Below are 24,900 nucleotides of genomic sequence, written 5' to 3' on the forward strand. Positions count from 1 at the left end.
GAGTTATCATATATTGGAGCTTGACACAGACAGCCTCCTACACCGTGTTATAATGGCGTGAGGTGCTACAATGGATCTTTTTATAGCCTCAATTAATGTCTTAAGGATTCTTCATCCTCTTGAAGTGTGGTGGGTGGATGTTGGATCTATTTTACCCTCTTCAAGACAGATTCTCAGAGCAGCACTTAATCTGGGAAAAGGCAGAGTTCATTTTTTTGTGGGATTTTCCTGCAGCGATATACACTGATTAATATATCCTCAGAAAATGTGCTGAAAAACATCTGCACTTCTGACATCTCTGTGACCTCTTGCATGAAATATTTTAATTCTGAGTAGAGTTTGGTGTGGGGTCTACAAGGTCTGCATGATGGGGATGTACAAAGATTTTTCTTGGAATCCTTGAGGGTCCCCCTTTTTTTTCTCCCGGTCTTTGGACTTGAGCCCTGGTAAGTTGGCCTTGAGCTCAGTATGTCTTCACCAAGTCTGCCTCCGCAATAATATTTCAACATAATGTTCTGTGCGGGTCTGAAAATCAGTTTAGCTGGGAACGGAAGTGTGTTTAGCCTCATTTACTGGCAGGATATAGATTTTTTTCCCATGAAACTCTCATTAATAAGATGTTTTAGCCTCAATTAGTCTTCATAGTGAAATCCCCAAAATAAGACTTTTTATTTTGGGAAAGCATTGAATGTCTCATACAGAAGATTTGCCCTAAGATAGCCATCAGTTCTCTCTCTTTAATAACCTATCCTTGAATGCCTTTTCTACATTATATTCACTGCATATCCACATAACAGTATACAAAGAATCATGTCCTTGTCTGTACTGTACATACCAGTCTATCCAGGCTTGTTCCAGCTGCTGTAGTTGGTCTCTCTTCAGGGGTGAAGGGTCTGAATCGAGCACTGAACACGTCTGAGATGCCGCGTGCAGACCTGCCTATTCCTGATGGCTTTGGCTGACCACACCCTTGAAAAACCTAAAATAATACAGAGGGAGATCCAATAGCCATGGAGGGTGGAGAAGGCACAAGGGAAAAGTGAAACAGGATACATCAGTGTCTCATAATAAGCGTGAGGTCTGAGCTAGTTAAAACCTAATTATCAACAGGCCAAAGCGGCATGTTTTTCTTTAATGTACCAGGGTGGTATGTACCTTTATTTCTTTGTATAATACACATCCAATTTGATTCCACAGAAGTTGTGTTCGGCCTACACCACTGACAGTTCTCCCTTGAAAAGCCTGTGTCAATTTGTTCACAGCATGATATCTGGTCTGTGATTCGTGATAGAAAAAAAAAACATATAAAGCTGGCCTGGCTGTCTATTAGTGCTAGAGTCACCTTTCACAGGAGGTGGCAGATTGGTGGCGAATAACTCCTGATATGCTGTTACTCACATGCAATTGAAAGCTGTGTTTCAATCTGACCGTGCTGCTTCAAAATGAAAAACTTTTATTCTCTCTCTTTTTTTTTTTGAACAGGGATATAGGTTAAAAGTTTTGTTTTGAACCTTCTGGTAGATATTCCAGCTTGCGTCCAATTGTAGAATTTCTATATTCAATAAAAAATATTTACCCTTAGACACTAAACATAAGAGATCTGTTTCATGGAGGAAAACTAAAATTTTCCAAATATATGGTCAAAAATAATTCCCCATAATGCAAACTTACAGTATGTGTCCTAAAATAAAAATGTAACAAATAAGATGTTAAGTTCACAGAGGTTCATTCACTGTGAGAACAGATAGTTTTCACATGGCATGGTCTCTTCAGGCTCTTAGGGCCCAAACAGCTCAGCTCATTAGCATTCCTCTCTCGCTGTCTGCTGGCCCCTGGCTCGGTGTGTGATGGAGCACTCTAATGTGCTACATGGCTGTGAAGACAAGAAGCTGTCTCTTCTCTAATATTTATCAATTCTTCACTATGATTACAATTCCACTATCCTGAACATCAAGCAAACTGATTTTCAACAGGTTGCTACTGTTACAGCAGGAATAGAAGCACAATGCTCTCTGGCTCTGTGATAGGAGAAAGACTTATTGTTCAAAATGTGAATGTTGGGAAAGATTGCAATCACAGAGTAATCTGTCAGCCAGGCTCCAGGATGGAGCACAAAAGCATGGACGACAGGTGAAGTTGTAAATCGTAGTTTCTCCTTAAATGGAAAATAATGTGACATCTCATTCACAGTGACCTTTGTAACTTTGTCATGAAGATATGTCAGAACACACCAAAGGGTCGGAGGAACAAAGAGAGCTGATAAAGATGATTTTTAATAAGAAAGAGAGTCAAAAAAGACTTTATGTGATAATATTGTAAATGTGCTGCCCTTAATTTTATACTATGCCAGACTGATTAGAAAGTTAAACTCTCATGAGGCTAAAAAGAAATAAGTTGCTTCTCTTTCATGATAAACCTTCCCCAAAAAGTCACTTTTTCACACAGTTAAATGGTTTTATACAAGATTTGAAGATAAAAGATAAAGACTGAGTGCTCGTCCTGCATTACAGATGTGCTAAAGTATCAAATAATTGGACTTTAAAATGTTAAAGCTGTTTGTCTCTAGGTTTAATGTGTTCTGTATGATTTCTTTATCCCCCTTTTCTTTGAAAATAATCATTATAATAATATTCACATGATTAAATTCTATAGAAATAACCTTTAAAGTCCCCTTGTATTGTACACATGTTTCAAAGGGGAGATAAATTACTTTTATAAATGATACCATCGCATGCGTATAGAGCTCATTCAAAATGCATTACCTTGGCTGACACTGTCATGCTGTTGTCCTGCATGGTCATGATGGCCTCAGAGATCTTGATGTCGACCGGCGCTATAACAGCTTCGATGTTAAATGGTCCCTCCAGTCTGTCTGCCACCAGTAACATGGCATCTGTCAGAGCACACAGGACACATGTCAGCTAACAGATATTACACATTCACACACACAAGTGTTACTAATTCTGTTCATACACAAACCCCAATGTGTTCGCATCGTCTTTGATCATTAAACACACTCGATGCTAAAAACCCTCTGTAGTCTCTCAATATGTTTTTAACACGGCCCAAGGATGACAACAAAGAATGGCCCGTTCTCCAAATGTGTTTCCTGCCAATGATTCCAAACACAAAGGAACCTGTGAGGACCTTCATCTGAACACTAAAACATATGGTTAAAGGAAGAGATAGGGAGATACTCTGTTTATTTTTTTATAGGATATGCAATATTAAGACGAATGTAGCTTCCCCGTGCTAAGCTTAGAAATAGCTTATCCTACATAATTGATTAGCACATGCTAATCACTCCCATTTGACAGAGAACGACAAGACTTCTGATTTATTCATCAATCTTCATTAGGATTTATACATTCTAAGAGTATATCCATAAATGAATGAATTCATGTCTATGCATCACGCTAGTTATCACTTTTTTATTACACTCAGACACTCAGTACTTAACTCAATTCTTTCCATCCAGACATGCAAAAACTTTAGCATTATGAATTACTTAGAAATATGTGATGCCAAATGATATAAATTGAAAGATGCTGTTTTATGTACGTTGCTTCCTTGTTTCAATAGAAAAATTCAAACCTCTCGTCTTCTTGAAAGGGTTAGGGTTAGGAATAGTGTTTCTCGAAAACACAATAAACATTTCCCTGTTCTTAATAACCTGGTAGAAGAACAGCAGTCAAAAAAAAACAAAACAGAAGAACAAAAAGCCACCAAGAAACCAAACAAAAACAAAATGACTATCACTTTATTGCCCGAGATGAGTCTTGGCTAAAATCGATACCTTAAAGAGATAACCCACCAAACTGCCACTTTTCATTGCCATGACTGTAAAACAATGTGATATTAATATGTTCAGAGGGATGATTCTATTGATCATGTCAGACTGGGAGATGTCACTGGTGAAAGCGATGCATCTGATATTTTCATTAGCCTCTATCTTTTGTCTCCAAGAAGTTATTTAAATTTCACCCAGTCCTGTGTGATGGGTTAGAGCTGGTTTTGAGTTCCATGCTGAAAACAGTGTTATCAGGATGACTTGCATCTCTGTGCACTGACATTTGCAGGAACCTGCAACAATCATGAACATGCATATTTACCCACATGGGAGCTGCTGCCTGTAATAGGGCGGCAGAAACACAGGTCCTCTTCTACTTTAGAAGAAGAATGGCAAAACCAATCACGAGATTATAAGTGAGAATAACTACAGAGCACTCATGCAGAGTTAATATTGTCCTCTCATGCAGCTCTTTAAGATTAGGAAGCAAAAGCCTGACAACTACACACTGCTGTGATGCTGGCAAAAATTCGACTTTCCCTGCTGTCCTAAGTCTGGGCTCAACCCGTTGGCAGTGTGACTGCAGCTTAGAAAATAACGCTACACAAGAGCTTTCAGCTTATATTTATACGACACTTCCTCTGACTAATCCAAACTTCTAATACAAAGAACAGTTTCTTAATGTACAAATTTAATTATGATTCTGTCTGATATCATTATGAATTTATTATTTGTTCAAACTTGTATTAAAGCTGTAATCGTGACCTGATTTTTAGAATACATAGATTATGACTCCAAGAAGTGATCACAAAAGATACATGTTCTTTAATCCTTAATACGATAAATAAACAGTAACTCTTTCAATTAAGGTCACAATATTCACCATGGACTAGTTGCTTCTTAGCATGATAAAAAGTAGTATGTTGGCTGCTTGTCAGTCACTGTTGAGTGCTTATTATTGCCGTAGTTTACATGACCTGTCTATAGCTAACAGGATATTAACTAAGTGAGTGCCCTTGATACCCGTCTAATTACTGCTTAATAAAGCCAATGTTGGTAATTTTCTCCAGATACACTTTTTAAGATTTTGGTTGAAATTTGTCTTTAGGTCCTGAAGGAAATTAATAACTCATGTGCTCTGAAAAAGGAACGAAGAAAATGTGTCATCTGTAGCAGTTGTAAGCATTTAAAAACCTGGACCCATGTCTGCCACGAGGTACCAATCTGATGAACCAATCACGCCTCTCTGTCTCCCTGCTCGTTCTCTACCCCTTGCGTGTATCAGCCCACACTCAAAAGCACGTCACCGATGACAGAGTTAGTACTGTGTGTTTGTCATTGGACGATGCGAGTGGAAAAATGGTCATGTTTTTTTTGTGTACCTCTTTGTGAGACATGAGACCACGTTGTTTCTTCACAATGCAAATGATGAGCTGAGGACCGCTTCTGGAGCAACAGCGCTTGTGCTTGTAATTGAGGGGCATGGCTTTTGAGGGAGCACAAAGGGGAGGGGGTGGGTGTAGATGGAGCACTGAGAGAATGCTACTTTTGAAATCATGCTAGTTTTCAAAAATTGCCAACACTGCCTTTAATTGTAAGGTCAGTTGCTTTACATGAATAAAGATCTATGATTTTGCTTACTTCTACCTTATAAGGACAATACTAAGTAAGCATATTAAGATCAAAATTTATGAACAACAGCTTCCTTACTGACTACCAATAAGCTGTCAAGCAGGGTATTGAGGGAATTAATGGCCAGTTAGCTACAGAATATTGTTATGTAGAAAAAGGTACTTATAAATGCTCTATTATTACTTATAAAGTAATGACTAATTATCAGCCAGAATGCTACTAATTAGCATGCTAATAAGTAACTAGTTAATGGGGAATATTGTGACCTTAATTTAAAGTGTAACTTAATATACATTGGTAAAACTAGAGTAAATTACTGCAGCCTTGGTTATCACTTGGTTTTTTATCACTGGTCAAGTGTCATTATTAAAACAAGGTTCACAATTCAGTTTTAAATAATTACCGGTAAGCTGAGGTAAAAAAATTGGACATTTGGGTGAAATAATAAGTTGAGCAATTCAATAAAATCAGGCCAATAAGTCCTTGCACAAGACATCACAACAGAAAACAGATCAGTTGTTAATAAATTCCACGACAGCCTGAATCATGAGTGTTTTCAGATTTTTCCCCCTGTGGTCCAGGTGTCCTTATGTTTAAGGAAACTCAGAGTTCTTGGTTATGACTAGAAGAGTGCTATGATGGTTAGAATAAACTAGGACATACTGACTGACTTAAGGAGATGGAACAGGAAGTCTGAAGTTCAAAGTAAAAGCTGCTGTGACTTTTGTAAAGACAAAACAACAACAGCATCATTGTGTATAAAAGTCTGGTGAGGAAACTTCACTTATTCAGAAGGAAAATCTTAGGAGCCTTATAAAATTGACAAATCAGATCGTTGGAGGAAGTCAGGCATACAGCTCTCACAATTACAGTGTAAGAGGCTCTGAGGAAAGCCAATACCATTCAAGAGTGTCCTGACTGGCCCCTCGCAGAATGAGTTTGAGCTCCTGCCCTCAGGCAGACATTTCAGAGTGGCTGTCATGAGACCCCAGGAACATAAAGTCTCCCTCCTCTCAGCTGCTATTGACAGGGCAGGATATTAAGCTCAGCCGCTCGACTGAGGAGAGTGATTTAGAGGACGTGTGAGTACAGAGGAGAGAGCACTCGCCTGTTTAAAGAGAGGTGAATTAAAAGCGGAAAGATTAATACTCAAAGCTGGGCCAATTAACACTGAATCAAGCTGTAATAATATCCACAGGCTATGTCTCAGCTTGGCAGAACTGTGATGGAGTCATTCACTGCTACTTAAACTCTATCAACAGATTCTGATTTGCGGTGCATTGTTGTGTTAGCATGCTAATGCTAGCAATCTTTATTATGCTCGTATCTTCACACTGCATGTACATTTACCCGAAATGAGCGTGATCTAGAAATGCAGTTAAGCAGTGAGTACAGTATGTTATTCTTCTTTATTCTAGTCCCTCAATTAAACATCTTTTATAAGCGAGGGAAGGAGTCTGCCGGCCATCCCGGCAATATAAACAAACTGAAGACAGGACTCGGAAAACTCGGAAAACATCACAGACATTAGGACTCGGGTGTTACACCCATTATAGACAGTCATGATTCACAGAGTTATTTTCAGAGGATATACTTGATTTCTATTACATTCAAGTGTGAAAAATCGCATATAAAGCCTTTAAGCCATTTCTTTGGGAGTCAGAAGCCTTCTGGTTTTATTTGAAATATGGAAACCTTTGAGAGGTCATCAGTGTTGGTCAGTAACGTCACTACAAATAGCAGCGTTAGAGTTAGTTTTCAGTAGCATTGTGGTAGCAACTCTGTTCTGAATCAAATACCTTTTCAGTAGCTTCATTGGTTTACAGTATTGATCAAGTAGCGTGGTAACGTCCACAGGTCTGTTTCAGAAAGCAGGTTGAGTGCAAACACTGAGTCTGTTAAATGAGAGATACTCTGGGTTTTCCATTTCAGAAAGGGAGTTTACTCAAACCCGAGACAGAGGGGTAACTCAAGCTCGTATCAGAGAAAGAGGTAACTTTAGCTTCGTTCCTGTTACTATGGTAACTGAGTCTAGTCAAGGAGCTTCGAGAAGAGGCTGCATTACTCTGCAGGGAGTTACATTCACATCAGGAGGTGTTCATTTATGGCCAAATTAATGAACTAAACAGGATATAGGTGAGAGGACATTTATGTGTGTGAAACCAACATTAGTTTGAGGATAAAGCTTATGCACACTGAAACAGACACGCAATTATATTTACTTTTATGTGTCAAATATGATTCAAGTAAGGTAGCACTATGAGACTAGTTTTTATTTGAGCTGCTTCAAAGTCTGCTTTTCTCCCAATGGATTGCTACTATATGAAAATAAATTTGAGTTTCAACACCATACGACAAGTTTTTACCTGTGATATTAAAAGTTTGATTAAATAGCCTATGTATTAAATGTATCAACTGTTGAGACTAATACGCTGACTCGAGCTGCAATTTTCTCCCACACCACTTCCCTCTCCTTTGCCGATGCAGCAGTGTTACTTTTACATGTTCATACTCGCTCAATGTCCACATAAGGATGTAAAGTTGAGGACCTCTTTTTTGTCACGTGTTGCCATGGTGAATCGTAGTATCGGGCTCTATTAATGTGGGCTTTTTATAGTTGTGGTGCATGCGCTGAACCGGGAGTAGAGCTACTCAGAGTCATTGGATCTAACTCAAATCAGCTGGTTTTGGAACCTGAAACTCAGTTTCCCACCTGAGGGGAAATCAACTCAAAGCTCAGGGTTAGACTGGGACTTCTTTCTGAAACCGCCCCTGCAGGTTAGCTTCTCCCACAACTAAGTTGAAGCACAGCCAACAGAGTGTTCTTTCACCGTCCAAGGTCAAACTTCCTCCTCCTGTTAGTTGGCAACAGTTCTGGACTGATACTTTATTAACACATCATTGTATTGGCTGTCATAGAAACATTTCAGCATATTAAATCACTAATATGTTCAACACACTCTTTTAGGTCAATTAAATAAGTTGCCCAGCTACCTCCATCTTAGGAGAATGAGCTTGATTTGCTGTAGCTTTCCAAACGTAGTTGCTTGAAATTTCCACAAGTAAGTAAATCAGTAAGTTAGCAAAGTTAATCTATATGCACTTGTCAAGAGCAGACGTCGCAAAGAGCTTCACAATAAAAGATTAAAAAAGGCAACACAAAGAGGAAACAACAGAAACAATTTAAAGACCAGCCCTTTCAGACAGGTTAAACAAATGTATATCAAGCTAATTGTTTTAGTACAGAGCAGTCCAACTAAACATACAAACAGAGCCTGGACTCTTTACAAAAATAATAATAATGATAATAATATTAAACATGTGTAATAAATGCTTATATATGGCAAGCTTTTTTTTACCATGTATCTGTAGCTTAGCTTGCTACATTTCTCCAAAAACCAACACACAAAAAGTGTCAGTCTGATGACAGTTTATGATAAATGAACATTTCAGACAGATTTATGTTTCAATAACACATTATATCTTGTTCTTCAAACATCTTCAGTAGGTAGTGTACGTTGTTCTAAGAACTGGGCTTTAACATCATACGGAGTAAATGGAGCTCCAGACAGACTCCCCTCCACCGGCTGTTAGCCTCCGTATCTTAGGAGAGCACTCTTGTTTGTTTACTCTGGAGGCTCAAATTGGGCGTGATGCTTGGTTAGATTTCCATCAAGAGCTGGCTGGAGGTCACTGGATGAGGCTGACCGAGTCCAGTAAAGTCTTGGTGCCGCCTATGTTTAGCAGAGGACTCGTCTAACGCCACCGCAGAGAAAGCCTCAGTGGGATTCAGTGGAAGTAGACGGTAAATTGGCAGCAATTCTGTTACTCATTCCATAAAAGACCCAAAGACCTAAATGATATCCTCGGCGGAGTTCTGACAGCCTATTTTTCATATAGCCTAATGAATATTTGATGGATTATGAGTATGAGTCAGCCACATGAATTGCTATGAGGAGGAGTTACTTCTACATACTTAAATAACTCCTGATATTATGTCACATACTAGAACAGTTTTTAAAAAGGACGAGATGATGATAAAACAGTATCTTAAAGATTAATGACAAAGAGGGCAAAGACATCACACATTTTAGTGCACAGGCTGGGCTGTTCAAATTTTACACTCAAAACATCTCCGACTGTAGTAAGTGTTTCATTCTTCAAACTTGTTTGGGACACAGTTTTTAAGTTATTTCTTTGACGTGGCCTCTGGGTGAATCAATATCCAACAAACTGCACTTTGTTTGAAAGTTCACGTCCTCTCATTGTGACATCATTTTATAGCAATTTATCACAGAACTCTGCGATATGTGCAGTGCATAAGGTCCAGGAAATGTTTCAGATTGGCCTTTTGAATAAGTAGCCCCCAGCAGGACATTGTTCTAAGGCGTTTTCACATTAGACACGATTGTTTTGAACCATTCCTGAGCACGATTGCTTAATATACGATCCAGTTCCTTGTTTGGTCACAGGTTGCATTCATCTATCTATTTCCTGCGACCATATTTCGAGTACACATGAATCGTGTCGGAGACCACTTCTTAAAGCCGAAGATACCTGAGTATACATTTGTCTTCACACTGATCAAATGAACCGGATTGTTGGGGTCAAGTGTACTTTGATCCTAATATGAAACCACCCCGTAGTCAGACACATTCTCACCTAATAAGTTTGGAACAGGTGATTTTAAAAGCCTGCGGGTCAACACCATTTTTGTGTTGATACAAATACAAGATGTATTTGTACATATTCACAATATAAACCAAAGACTACAAAGCAATAATACTAACTCTCTCCATCCACACATCAGCTGATTTACAGTTTGGTGCTCATACAGCGGCACGGAGAGTATCTGTGCTGTTTAAGCTCTGACCATTATTATAATTTGCCATTTGTGTAAAGAAGATGTACAATAATTCAGATGGTTCATTTGTTTTGATACTACATTATGTGGCTAAACATAAGCAATGTGATGCAAGTAGCTCTCGGCCACTTTAATTCTTTGAAAGAAGCTCTCGGATGGAAAAAGGTTTGAGACCCCTGATTCAAACAGACTTTGTTCTGGGGAGCTGGCAGAAAACAAAGTTGGTCCAATATTCATGCATTTATTTGTTCATTCAAATTATTTAGATGCTAATGTGTAAAAAGCTAATTTTTAAGAGGAGACAAGGATCAGGAATTAATACAGAAGGTTTCACTTACTGATTTTCTGTTGACTTCATTTTCAAACTTTTGACAGTAAAATCTATGCTTCAAAAGTACAGTATTTTGACTTTTATTTTTTGCAGTTTGCATGCAGGAGAAACACGGTGCAAATAGAAAAATATTTCAATATATCATTAGAAACATGTTATTGACATGACAAGGTTTTCGGTTTTGTATTGACCAATGGTTGTCTTTGATTGATTTTGATTTGAGTAAATGTTACTAATGGTGAACATACATGAAGTGATTTTCACTTTTTCCTTTCTTGGTGCCACAATTTCTCAGTCAGTTTCACTTCATGCGTCACTCTCTTAAAACACCACTAACCTGACCTTTTTTATACATAAATGGCTTGATAGATGCTTCTCTGTTTCCCATTGTATGTGATATTGATCTTCACAGATATATATTGGTTTGGGCATCACTTTCCTGTTATCATCAAACTGAATATTAGGAAACATAAACAATCGATGTTTATCACGTCTTATCCTTCTTTCTATTGACTGACACAGGCCAGGTTGACAACTACTGGCTGCATAGGGCCAAGCCTTTTTTTTTTTTTTGCTTCAGGCTGCATGCTTGGTTATTTTCTAATGGAAGAATTTCCTTTTCTCTCACCATGAAGGATTTGGAGAGACTGCGACAAACTATCTGCAGAGTCCCTCGAGGGACAGAGCAATCATTCATGTGACAATGAATGATCGCTTTTGGATCTGTGACAGATCAGCTATGTTACCATGTTGGAAAACAAAATGTATTCCAAATTATCAGGGCCATTCTTTACCCCTTGAGTTTTGATTTTGACTATTTTGTTATTTTAAGTTTTTACAGTTATTTTTGCCATGTTTTCTGATCCCTGTGATAAATCAAATTGACTAGTGCACTTTTACTTTGGTCACTGTAAACTTGATATCATTTAATGTGGTGAGTAGCACTGAAGTGTTTCAGAAAAGCAGCCACTATAATTCTTTCACATAGTAATAGATCCATCCAGAGCAGGTACGTATAAAGATCAGTTCAAATGTAGCCCACTCACAGTCATGTTTCCTGCCTATTTTCACAGAAACAGCGTAGTTACAAATATTGGAATGAATGACTGAAAAAACGCAATCATTATCTTCTGAAAGGAATACATTTACATGTAAGGAAAACAGGTTTCGCAGTATGCAGTGGAAATAATCTAAATTGAGATTTATTGAAGTCAATCCAATGGTTAAAAAAAATCTTTGTGAATGGAATTAATAACGATTTATCTTCTTGGGCATCGGCCATGGTGAGGATCATTCTCAGATATTTATTGCTAGAAATTCTTTGATTCTTTCATACCACATATGCAAGACTGGCCATGTGAAAGTAAACATATACATATTTTATATATAAACATGTTTTTTTTTCACTTGCATTATTTGGAGTCACTGGAAGTCCCAGTAAGCAGTTATTCGGAGGGAATTTCAGGTTCAGAGCACAGATATGGTCCATTCAGACTAAGCCATGTTCAAAATGATTGTGTGAACTTATCTTAAGAATTATGAGACATATCACTGTCTCAATTATGGAAACTAGTAGCTCAAAAGGCCCACACTCTGTCTTTAAGGTCTGTCTTTCTTTTGAGCACAGAATAGAAATACAATTCTACAGAAGGTCTTAAATTGTTTGTAATATTTTATCATGCATAAAAAGGTGTTTTTGTGATTTAAATACACATCATTAAATACACTTAGAAGTCATTTAAACTTGATCTATATGAGTACTTGCCTCAGTTCCAGTAAAAGTTTGTCACTGCTGTTGGTGAATATATCAGGGGATAATTCCATTACATAGGAAGGTGTGAGTGGAATTTCCACCCACAAAGAATCGACTGTAACAAGTCTGCCCGATGATTCAGAGAATCAGTGATGAGAATGTAAAGAATGACTTTCACCATCTGACAGTACAAATTGGAGACATTTTCTATTAACAAACAACCGACAATAGATCAATCTAACTACTCCCCTGCAAATGTTGGTGTTTCTTCACATGATCGAGTCAAAAAACTTTACACGACAAATGTTCAATATAAACAATGCATTAATAACATCATTCCTCTAAAAAGTATACAACTGGCTTCATTATGCTGTATAAACTTGTCATGAAGACAGTACAGCTCACATATTATCCTCCTTTTCAACAAGTTCAAAAAAAGTCTCAGAGCTCCCCAAAACATGTCTGTGAAGTGTCTTGCTAAAAACAATGCCCCTCTCTAGAAGTAGATTGCAGGCAGACTCAGAGGGTAGAAAATACACCTAGCTATGGGACTGTGACCCACCAGGAGGAGGGGTTACTTCTCTTTGTGATGTCATGAAGGGAAAATCTCCAAACAGTCTTTTTGAACACACGTTTTACACATGTTAATGTTAGAAAACCATGGTAAAGTGTATTTTCCATAATAAGTGATCTTTAAGTCTGAATGAAAGATGACATAATTCAAATTAAATCTAACTGAAAAGCCCAGTAGGATTCTGTTTGTCGACAAATTCTCTGGTAGTAATTAACAAGAAGTCAATTTTATCTTTGTAACACATTTTTCTCTATGTTCATGTTTTCTGTGTCACATGAGGAACAGGGATATCGTACAAAAGTTGATTCTGTCATTAACAAAAACTTCTCTGTAGCTGCATCTTTGACCTGGAAAAAACTTCTTCTCTCAGAGGCATCGCTGCCTAAATGAACTTGCTCAGGGACAAGGCTCCTGGTTTATAATTTCCTACGTTTGACAAGATGAGAAGAAACCATACTTTCTTTGTTCATTGAGGGATTGTGTCACTTCAATAAAAACAGACCTTTGATGTGTTGTATGCAGCAGCTGCTGCTTTCTCTCTTTTCATTGTTGTGTGTATCATACAGATAACTGCAACTCTGAGCCTGTTAAGAAGAGCAATGAAACTGTAAAAAGGTCCAGATTATTATAGTAAAAGAGAACCAATAAAAACACAGAAGTGTGCTCAAACAGCCTGCAGAGAAAAATAACCTGATAATATTAAGATCAATTTTAACTTTGAAAACATTATTTGCGCATTTATCATTTTTATTAACTGACCAATTAACTGTTTTTGCTGTTTTAGGGCAGCTTCACAGATATGCAGTATATCCAGTACTTCACAATACAAGGGTTTTATTTAGAATCATGCGTCACAATTCTGCTTTTCCTCCCAGAGTACAAAAAACAAGCTAATAGATCAGAGAATAAACGCTGTTTACAGATGGTAAATATGATAATGATAATATTTATTGGTGACAATGAGCTGGTGACTCATCCAGGGACTGTCCCCAGTCTTCCTTGTAGAAGGCAAACGCCCCTCTCCCAAGGAGAATATATTTCCTAATCCTATTAAGTTGTTAATTAGGGGAAGTAAACTTAAACCGTATTTTATAATTTGTTATCCTTTAAATTCTTAATGATTTGCCTAATTCACAAAGGACACTGAGTGAACTTGATGCAAAGCTAAATGTTAGACTAAAGAGAAGCATGACCTTCAGTAGTAAAAGAATAAAACTTTGTTTTGTGATGTAATCGAATCCAACCTCGGCCCTTTGCTGCATGTCATCCCACACTTTCCACTCCCAACATTTCCTGTCTATCTTCAGCAGACCTATCCAACAACAAAGGCAAAAATGTGGCCCCCCCACCACAAAAAACCACAAACTTAAATATATTGGTTTAAGGGCACAATTAACAAGAACATGAAAAGGAACTTGTGATAAATATTTTGTAAATTCATCATAAAAAACAGAATTTATTAAGTTCCAGCTAGAACTAAAAAGGCTCTGTGAGAACTGAAAGCTTTTAAAGCTTAGCATGTTTAATAGCATGATAATAAATGCTACAATTCACAGTAGATGTGTGTAACGTTTAGCTTTTATCAAACAGGAAATGGAAAGCCTGCAGATTATTTGGAAGCAGTATGTGTCCTAATATGTCCCAAAAGAGACTAAAGGGGGGTAAAGCCGAGGATTAATTTTTGTCCCAGAAGACCCCTGAGTGCTGTGACCTTTCTTTGAGGGGCTCAGTCTCAGTGAATGAAAACACACAGCAAAGAAGAGATTACAAACACACATAATGTCTCTGTCAGTGTGTTCTACAGTGCAGGGATGCAATTGGGTTTTAAGGACAACGGCACTAAACGGCTTGCTGATGTTTCAAAGCTTTTATCAGTTGAACAGACTAAAACTTGCATTTTTCACCTTTGTTGCAATACGTTTTTAACACATCTGAAGTGAATCTTTATCACATGTGGGAGAAGCTTATCTTCTGTGTAACCAGTGTAAGACAGACACCCTCTCTCTCTCTCTTACTCAACTCAACTTTATTTATATAGCACTTTAAACACAACATAGTTGATCCAAAGTGCTAAACATTGCAGAAAACAAAGCATTAGAAAGTAACAGACGAGAACAACAATAAAAGAAAAGAAAAGAAAAGAACTCAGGGCTCTCCTGTTAACACAAACAAGAAAACGTCAGACTCGATTTCTTGCTAAACTTGTTTCCACTTCACAGCTTCAAGATGTGAAACAATCCCACAAGACTCCATTAACAAGCCAACTTATCTGTTTGTCTTTGGCTAGTCACAACAAGCATTCTGTCATACTGCTGGAGTGTAAGCTCAGAAACAGTGCTAACAAACATCTCTTGTTAAGGCTTTTTCTGTGAAATTGTAATTGGCTGTTATGATAAATTTAGCTCATCTGGAGTCTTCAATAGCATGTCTGATGCTCCTTACACACGACCTATCTTGTCTTTTCAACTTTCCACAACAGCGACAGTTGCAAGACACTTGCATCGCTGCTAGCTAGCTTGTTCATTGTCCTCCTAGCCTTTTGTTCTGTTCTTGTCACCAGCAATGTATAAAATCAGATTTAATCAGTTAACTCAAGCAAGTTTCAACTGTGTGGCAGTCAAGATGGCAAATTAAATGTCAAACATGATGAAGTTAAAGCCATCCAGTGGAAGCTCAGATGGTAAAGGGAACATGCTGTATACTGTATGACATAATCTGTGGAAATTGTCACCAGTCAGTAATAGTTTGATATTTTGAGAAATAGGAGAATAAGCTTTTTTTTGTTGTTGCTGATATTAAGATAAGAAGATTGATACCATTCTCATGTATGTCTATTAAATATAGCTACAGCTAGCACGTGATTAGCTTAGCTTAGCATAATTCCTGAAAACAGGAAGAGGCAGGCATATGTCTTAAATCTAGTTTATAGTGTCGACCCTCCAGCCTTTACAGTCTTAAATGTCAAACTATTCCTTTAGGTGCTTTATATGCATTTTGAATAGGTTAAAACATGCAATACATTAAAATGTAAAAATATGTTAAACAATACAATACAATTCACATCAATATGGCTCCCACTGATATAAAAACGAGGATGGAACCTTAAGCAAGAACAATATGCAGAGTGAGTGTGTCTGCAAGCAATTACATTATTAAACAAAACCCAGCTGACAATCAGCTGCAGTAGCTCAGTATTATGAAAATGATATGTTGCCTGGAAAGTGCAGCTGTGCAAGCATTCCTGCCATATTTACAGAAAAGCAGCATTTTGCAGAATCTGCACAGCCAGCTGCAATTAGAAATAAAAGATACCGGTTGTTGATTATGCTGAGGATATGGAGATCACTTCCACTCGGCTCAGTGAGTCATCGAGCCTTCAGCTCTGTGACAGGCAGCAAACCCCCCAGCTAGCTTGTTTGTTCCTGTCATGTCTGTTACTGAGAGCATCATGCTTGATACGCAGTTTGAGTATGTGTGTATGGAAAATGATCAGGTTTAACTTAGAGATGCAGCATTTTTATGTCATATTTATGTCAGAGGAAAAGAAGACCACTAAACAACTGGTTAAAAAATTGTGGATGTGACAGTAAGTGACTCAGTAAGTCGAGTTTTTACAGCAAGATAAAAGGTAAGGGATTTTTTTTAGAACTTTCTAAGGCTCCACTGCAGTGGTGAAGAACACGAGCTTTGTTTCTGCCAAGCTATCGATATCATTTAAAGTAGAGCACTGGCAGGTTGTTCATCTTCATAATCTCACAGACTTCACAGAAAAGTCCTTCTTGGAGGGCAGAAGAAATATTGGCTTGAATTCTTGTGAACTGGGGGGTTGTGGGGAGCTCCAGTTTCACTGGGACACCATCCATGCAATTAAAAAGAGATGAGCAAATAAAATCAATGAGGATCGCTTACACTATGGTGTCAACGGACTCAACAGAGGACAACACAGGACTATATCTTAATTTGGAGAAATAATGTGCTGACAGGCCCAGCCAAGCACTTGCAACAAGGGAATAACTGGCTTTTGTAAATAACTTCTCATTAAGAGAGAGAAGGACTTTATTACTTCCCTGTAAACCAATTAGAATAGAATGAACTGTCGGCTAAGCCCCTCCCTTAATTAGCAGGTATATACTTTACAGTCTGTCCATTCTCGTGGCATAATGATAATGGTATTGTGGATCTACCACTTAAAATAATTTGTACTTATCAAAGTCCCTAAGAAATGTAACTGCTGTGTTGTAACGTATTTACAACGGAGAGAACCAATCACAAGATAGAAGGCGGGACAAACTTTGGGATGAATTGGATTGAACTTTAGCTTCACCACAGATTGGTTAAAAACAACAAAACAGGAGGAGAAAAATATGGTTAATTTTTATATTTTAATGTAAAACACTCTGTAAATGCTTTATTGAAATATATTTGGCACCTTATGGCAGATAAATGAACATTTGACACAGGAACTCTGGATTGAAACAGGAAAAATGCAGTTGCAGACTTGTACTTCATTTTAGAAAGAAGTGGACAAAATAAATCCTCTTTATTCTAGTCAGTGATTGAGAATTCAGATGGGTGAAATGAACAACTTTAGGCTGACTTTATCAGTTTTAGCTAATTAGCTAATTTATGTTTAACATCAGCTTCAGGAGTTGATTAAATAAAGCTGTCTCCTGCTGACTGTTGTTTTTCTCCATAAAACTGGTATTAGAGTTCTTTAAAAAACGCACTTGATGGCGACCTACAGTGCTTGCTTGGACTGAGGAGATGAGAAACTTTGTTCAGGTATTGTGATGTAGAGCTAGTTAGTTTAGTATTATATGTTTGATAGAGACAAAGGCTTATCAAACGTTTTTTTATTTTACACATGACTTTTAAATTAGTAAGTTGGGGCTGCTGGAAAGTCTCCAAATTCAAAACTTGGCGTACTGGGCTGGGGCCCCAAGGGGATGCCTGCCTTGCCTGTTGACAAACAGCGCCTGTGTCTACATGCTAACACCTCCAGCTTGTATGTTGCATTATAAAAAACACAATATACTGTATATCTTTGTATTTTGGGGGGGGAAAAAAAGAAAAAAAAAGCCTAACAACATACTGAGCTGAAATGATTATGTAAGACTTGACGACTGTCAAAAAATGGTGTTGACTTTATAATTTAGCCTGAAAAGCCAGAGTGCTGCGTGAAAAGCAGCACGAGTCCTCTTTCTCTGTCTGTCTGCCTCTCTCTTTGTCTTTCCCTGTCGCTCCCTCTCCCTCTCTCTGTCTCTGTCCCTCTCTTTCTCTCTCTGTGAGGGTATTTTAACAAGGTGCTGACAAGAAAAATGATAATGATGTGTCTGTCATGATGCGTAGCTGAGAAAATTTGTCATCATGGCAGGTGACGGATGGTCTGGTATCCTCCATTGGCCAAACCATGAATTCTTTCCCTGAACATTCAAACACATCCACCTAAAAGCACACACACAAACACACATGGACACACACACACGCACGCACGCACACACACACACACACACACACACACACACACACACACACACTCAGAGACACACACAAACACAGTTCAAAGTTGGGAAGCCTTAAAATCCCTCAGTACAGGAGGTACACACAGGTATATCTCATCCTTCCTCAGATTTGTGCTCATTGTTCACTGCAGTCTGTTTCCCTTTGCAGCATGAAAGCCATGACGTCGTTACGGTAACCTTTACAAGCTGTCATCTCCTGTACTGTGACTGTAACTGAGAAATGTACGACATGGCGCTGAAATCTATTTTCTTTCTCTGCAAAGTGATAGGTTGACTATCAAAGTACTCGCCAAGGTCATTTTAGCTTCAACTTCACACAGATTTAAGAGACACACGCAGCAGAAGCACATTTTTTCTTCCTGGTAATGTTTGTAAAACTGGCTGTATAATACTGTTATTACATCATCCAACATCCATCATGTTTGTGTTTATAGATTTGAAGTTCATTCATAAATGGCTATCAAATTGAACTACATCCTGGAATATACTTGTCGTCTGAATCTTGTAGGTGCTCATCTTGTACGATGTTAGTGTGACTCAATAATGCCTGTGACTCTGCCTTTTACATGTCATTTAACGACATTGTTATTTGTTTTATTTTACTGTAATTTCCAAAGTGCAAAGCCAATATGTGATTAATATGAGAAATAAAAAGAGGAAATGTTTAACATAAACTCCAGAAAGAAACTTCAGAGAAATATGTGTGAAACTGCACAAAACTTTTGTTAAAACAAGGTATCTATATGTAGTGTGGTGCAAAAAATAACATAACCTTAATCTATGTGGAACATTGTAGCATTGATTGAAGGTTTTTTATTTTTTATTGTGGAGGTGGAAAACAAATCAAACATTTAGGTCACACATCAGAAGAGAAGACCGGCAAAACTCTTCCAACTAGAGTTGCAGTTTTCAGACGATGAAAGAGACACAATTTGACTTCAAATACAACAAATTATAAAAAAAAAACATTTGTTCACAGTGTTGTGCAAGATTATGCCAAAATGATTCATTATTTGAACTCAACAGAAAACCAGCCGTGCTATGTGACTTTCATGTGCAACTTTAAATCTGTTGTTTTGCATGAGAGAGAGAGATTGAGAAGGAACGAAGTGGACTCCATTCATGGTTTAGCGCTTTCTAAAAAGTTGTTGTGTGCAGACATGTCAGGAGTGGAAGCTGATGTCGCCTTGTGTTTTGAGATTTTCAGATTAAGGGGAACAAGAAAACGGCATCCCATAAATGTTTAAGAGGAAGCAGGAAAACAAAGGAGTTCACAGTGCTGGTGTTGCGCTCCATGTTATTGTTGTTGTTGTTGAAATTAGGTTTGAAAGATTTAATTTTTTATCCCAACAGTTATTAGGGTAAAAATTCAGCACGATAAAGCCATTTGGAAGGAACAATGTTTTTCAGACTTGTAATTTTATTGTCTAAAATACCTAAAAGGCTCGAAAGTGTTTATAACAATAACTTTTACATGTCAGTGCAAATCCACTTACTGAAGTAAAAGAGTCTGTAATTCAAAAATGTTTTTCACCGTCAAGAAATACTGTCAAGAATCCTTCAAGCCTTACATACTCAGATGTTATCTCCCAGGCTTATATAATGCTTTACTATTTTAAACTCAAATGTGGCCATGGACCTAATAATCCCACAGACTGCACACACACACACACACACACACACACAGCATGAACTGAAGCCCGTTTCATTACCTTCTTACCGTATTCAACACATTATACAACTGCCCATAATTATCAAGCCATTCACCTGAAAGTGAAGACATTTTTTTTATGAGGCAGCTTGATGTATGTAGTCTGCTCACAAAAGTGACGCTCGGCCGTGTCCATTTTCTGTTCTCACTATAGCTCAGCTTATTCTTTTGTATGGACAGTCACAGACATAGGTTGCTCTGTTGGCTACATCATATGAGTTTTAAATAACCCTCTCGTCTAAATGAAATGTAGGCACCATTTATGCAATTACTGTAAGAAGCAGCTGCATTTTCCTCTCATGACATTTCAGCATTTCCACCATTTAAAAATATTCCAGCCATATCTGTAAGTATGAGTATACTGTGCCTTTAAACTGAAGCCCTGGTGTTATAAAATGTTTGCCTGTTTTCCATGATTGTGGTATTTTAAAGTTGTTGCACTAATGTTTTGAAGTTTCTACATATTAAAATAAGTCCTATTTACTTTGGAGGAGCTTTCTGCCAGCTAAAGTTAAATGTTGTTTGGCCACTTTTATAGAAAAGACTGAAAACTATTTTTTGATTTGCATGATTTGATTTAAAATTTGTCAGGGGCTCAGAAATATGGTCTCAAATTATCTTGGTAAAAAAATGAGTATTAAACATGAATGCTACCGACTGTGCTTTTTCCATCTGTTTGATGGGACTGTGTGTCGAATGAAAAGCACATAGAAGGACCGCATTTAAATTGCAGAGGACAGGTTTAAATTCATGCAGATTTACCTGTGTATTTTCCCCCTTGAGATTTACTGTCTTCAATTAAAGCAACGATAAGTTAAAATGATGACTATAACACACATCGGTCTATTTTGTTGCCTTCAGTGTGTCTTTATCTCAGAACTCTTTATCCAAAACCAGAGGTTGTGATAGTCTCTACAGTTTAGATCAGCGCCTATAAGGTCAAATGAGGTCGACAGCTTTGTATTAATAGGGGAGGAAATATCTGTGACTCTTACTCTTCCTTCCTTTCTTTCTTTTTTTTTTTTTTTAACTATTTCTATTACAGCCAGGAAGCCCTGTTCCGCTTTAGCTGTGGAAGTTTCAAACCTAATAAAAAGCCTCGAGTCTCCTTTTCTCAAGTTTTACCAATCAATGGTATCAATAGTGACATTTCAGCGTGAACAAAGTCCTCAGGTAAATGTCAATGAGGGTTCTTCAAAATTGAAGGCCTTGCCTCTAACCTAACCCTCTCTAATAAGTGATGATTTGAAAGGATGGCAAAGACAGACTGTGTTGCGGGTACGATCCATAAATTTCTATAATGCAAAGATATGCTCCAGCGGTGAGAAGTGACCTGTGATACATTTAGAAGATGTCTCTGAAAGGCAAATCAATATTTCTTGTGAGTTGCATGGTAAGCAAATCGAAGTTCTTTAGCAATAGATAATGAATACAAAATGTCAGAAGGCATAGAAAAAGGAGTGAAAAATAAACATCCCTTAGGTTTTACATTTCTAATTATAATACCTTCAACAGAGCTGCAAAAAAAGGGACAAAAAACAAAGTCTGCACAAAAAGTGTTCCAAAATTAAAAATCCACTTTTTCAACACCTCAAGGGCGTCTTTGTCTAACCAGATACATCAGTCTCTTGCAACAACAGCTTTTCCCATTACTGTCAAGCACAACGTCCCTTCGCGGCAATAGATTTGCCTCTTCACAACTGAACAAGACACTAACTTTTTAACACATGTCATAAAGCTGCAAGACATCTCATTCAGTGCATAGGGGCCTGTGTTGATCTGAGACTTCAGACGTGCCATCGGAGAGAACAAGCGGTACGTCATCTGACGGTTGGTTTCTCCAACGACAGGCCTGTCACATAACAGCCAAAAGCTTCCGAGTGCAGCTCGCTTGACACACAGCCTTCAGGGATGCCTCTAAAAAAAAATATTTAAAAAAAATGTCGCGCCATTTGAAAAAAAATTGGTAAGTGTGGGTGGGAGGATGAGATTGGGGTACATAACAAATACAGCATTGGCCCACAAAAGATCCAGAGGGAGCACTCTATGTGCCTCCTTGGTATCCATTTAACAGGAGGGCTTACAGCAGCCAGCTACTTACAGCCTAACTGAAGTGCTATATTACTCAGTGAGCTCAGCTGGAAACACTATAGAAAATGTGTTTGCCTAGGATCTGCTCTCCTTTATCAATCCCAAACAGCAGGGACCAGAGCTTTAAGCACCATGCCAGGGTTCCAGCAATAGCAAACAACATTTCGGATGGAGGAAAAAAAAAAAAAAAAGAGGAGGAATGGTTGCACCAATAAGATTTCAGTTTTGTCTCTGCAAATCCGTTAAAGCTGAATCTAACACAGCACATCCTGCTGAATTCCCACAGAGAAAATTCAAAGACATGTCGTTGGAAAGTAACATGCAGACTTGGAAGGGAAAGTTCAAGTATCCACACAGACACACAGACAGACAGACAGACAGACAAACTTTAAAGGAAAGGGAAAAAAATAATGTAGGGCAGCTGCAAGGGCACTGGCTTTGAATCAGAATCTGTTTTCTCTTACCGATAAAGAGGTTCCACTCAGCGTCTAGGTCTGCCTGGTTGGCGAGACACCCCCTCATGACGTTGTGACAGTAGTTGTGGCAGGGTTTCAGCCCGGGCATGCCGCGGCAGTAAGGGCAGTACAGCATCTTGGTCAAGGCTCTGACACATGCTGGAACTACATTGACCTGTAAAACAAAGAGACAAAAAAAAATGTGAAAATAAATATAGAGAAGAGATGCATATCTGACAGGGGGGTAAACTTGTGAAATAGCCGTGAATACATTTTAGAAATGAGGCATGAGCATCAGTGTTCATGCTGTGTCTTGTTTAGTCTCAGTGTTTTGTACATCATCACTTTTACTTGTATGTGTTTTAGTTATAAAAGGGAAGGTATAAAAAGCTAAAGCTTCTGTCTAACCTTGTTCCTTCAGAATCTTTGTTTCTTTTCTTTGCTAATTAATCGCCTGATTTATTCTATTTATAATTAAAAAAAACTATGATGCATGTTTTGGTGGTGATGGAGGCTGGCTGATAAACAAATGGAAATTAACTGTATGTACCACAGGGCTATAATTAGAGATATACAAAGCTGATCAATGTTTAAATACAAACATTTAATGTTGCTATATTGGATGAACATACTAAACCTCGACAGTTTTTTCATTTTTAAACACAAGATACGCTGTTATTGGCTTCCTGCTGCTCTAGACGAGACGTGACTAGAAACAAGATGTATTAGAGCAAAGTTGTAATACATGCCCAACCCCGCAGCTCAATCAAACTTCCCTGCGAACAGAGCTGGTTAATCGGAGGATTTGGTTAACTCATAGCTTCACATTGCACATAAATTGACACGGAATGACTGTCATCTAAAAACACTTACGTGACATGAAAATAAACAGTGAATAGGATATGTTATTCTTCTTTTTCCTTGACTCAAACAGCTTCATATGCAAGGTCGTCCAGTCCATGTAAACATGACGTTAACACGGCTCTGACAACAAAACAGCTGGACAGACACTCTTTGTCGACAGTCTAGAGCTAGAGAGACATTTACAGAGGATAAGTTGATTACCGCTGTATTTATGTGTAAAATGTCCCACATTCTTCCTTTAAGTACTACAAGACGTCCCTCTGTGATGTGAAGTCTTTTCAAGCGCCCTAAATCTCTGAGTTGTTTTATGACACAAAGAGAAATGGAGAGTCTGGATTAAACAGTTCACTTGCAGCCATAAGGTGACATTTAAAAAATGTTTTTACTGAAACTTTTTGAGGTTTCTAAAGACATCATAACATACAAACCACGATGCAGATAAAGCATCAATAGCAAGGAATGCATTTGCTGTCCAAACTTGAGAGGGAAATGTCAGACACTATTCAACTTTTGACAAACACCCCCAAACAACATCACATCCTCTGAAGCCTGAAATGTGAAAACCAACCAGATAAAACTGAATGACAAAAGGTTTACAACTCTGTCCATCTCCATTGTGTGTGAGGGCTGTGCCTTTTGTTGTTTTGCCATGTCACTGTAGCGGCCTGAGTGAAAGCGACAGGATTCTCACGTCTACTTCCCTTCAGAGGTGGGGATGCAGAACCAAGAGTACATCTGATAATTGGCCTGTCAGCCTCTGTATTCATGCCTGACTTTAGATGTTGTCCAGTAAACACTCTGGAGACTGCTGGGATGTGTGTGTGTGTGTGTGTGTGTGTGTGTGTGTGTGTGTGTGTGTGTGTTGGCAGATTGGTCAGTGGGTGTAACAAAAAAAGAAATACTGCACAACTGGAGACCATCTCTTTACTGCAAGGGTTAAACTGTGGCAAAGGAATCAATCTAGCAGGTGCAGAAAATGATTTGAAGAGACGGTTAACAAAACATGAAAGAAGTTTAATTTTAGAGTAAAACCAACGTCATTCATCAGAGGAAAAGAGTGATCAATTTGACATTTCTAAAGATCAGGTCAATTCAAGATGTATGCCTTAAAGAGCTTTGCTATCTGCAAAGCCTCACACACCTGCTTCTCTTAGAACCCAATGACTTAGATAAGGAAAAACTAAAAAAAAAAAAAAAAAAAAAAAAAAAAAAACTCTTAACAAGAAAAAATTTAAGAAACCTCTGTGAGGAGCAAAACAAAAGACAAGAAAGCCATCTGCATGAAAGATTAAAAATGCAATGAGTCAGAGCTC

General features: G+C 38.0%; 1 protein-coding gene across 2 annotated transcripts in view; it reads right to left on the bottom strand.

Moving 5' to 3' along the window:
* Nucleotides 1-24,900, bottom strand: part of gpc6a (glypican 6a) — a 140,715-nt gene that overhangs the window by 29,383 nt on the left and 86,432 nt on the right. For both annotated transcript variants that reach the window (XM_020635908.3, XM_020635907.3), the window contains exons 4-6: nt 22,733-22,898; nt 2,763-2,893; nt 836-979 (exon numbers count right to left, since the gene is read on the bottom strand). In XM_020635908.3, the coding sequence (XP_020491564.1) occupies nt 836-979; nt 2,763-2,893; nt 22,733-22,898 (441 nt within the window). The remainder of the gene's footprint in view (nt 1-835; nt 980-2,762; nt 2,894-22,732; nt 22,899-24,900) is intronic.

The sequence above is a fragment of the Labrus bergylta genome, chromosome 3 (assembly GCF_963930695.1).
Source record: "Labrus bergylta chromosome 3, fLabBer1.1, whole genome shotgun sequence".
Taxonomy (NCBI): domain Eukaryota; kingdom Metazoa; phylum Chordata; class Actinopteri; order Labriformes; family Labridae; genus Labrus; species Labrus bergylta.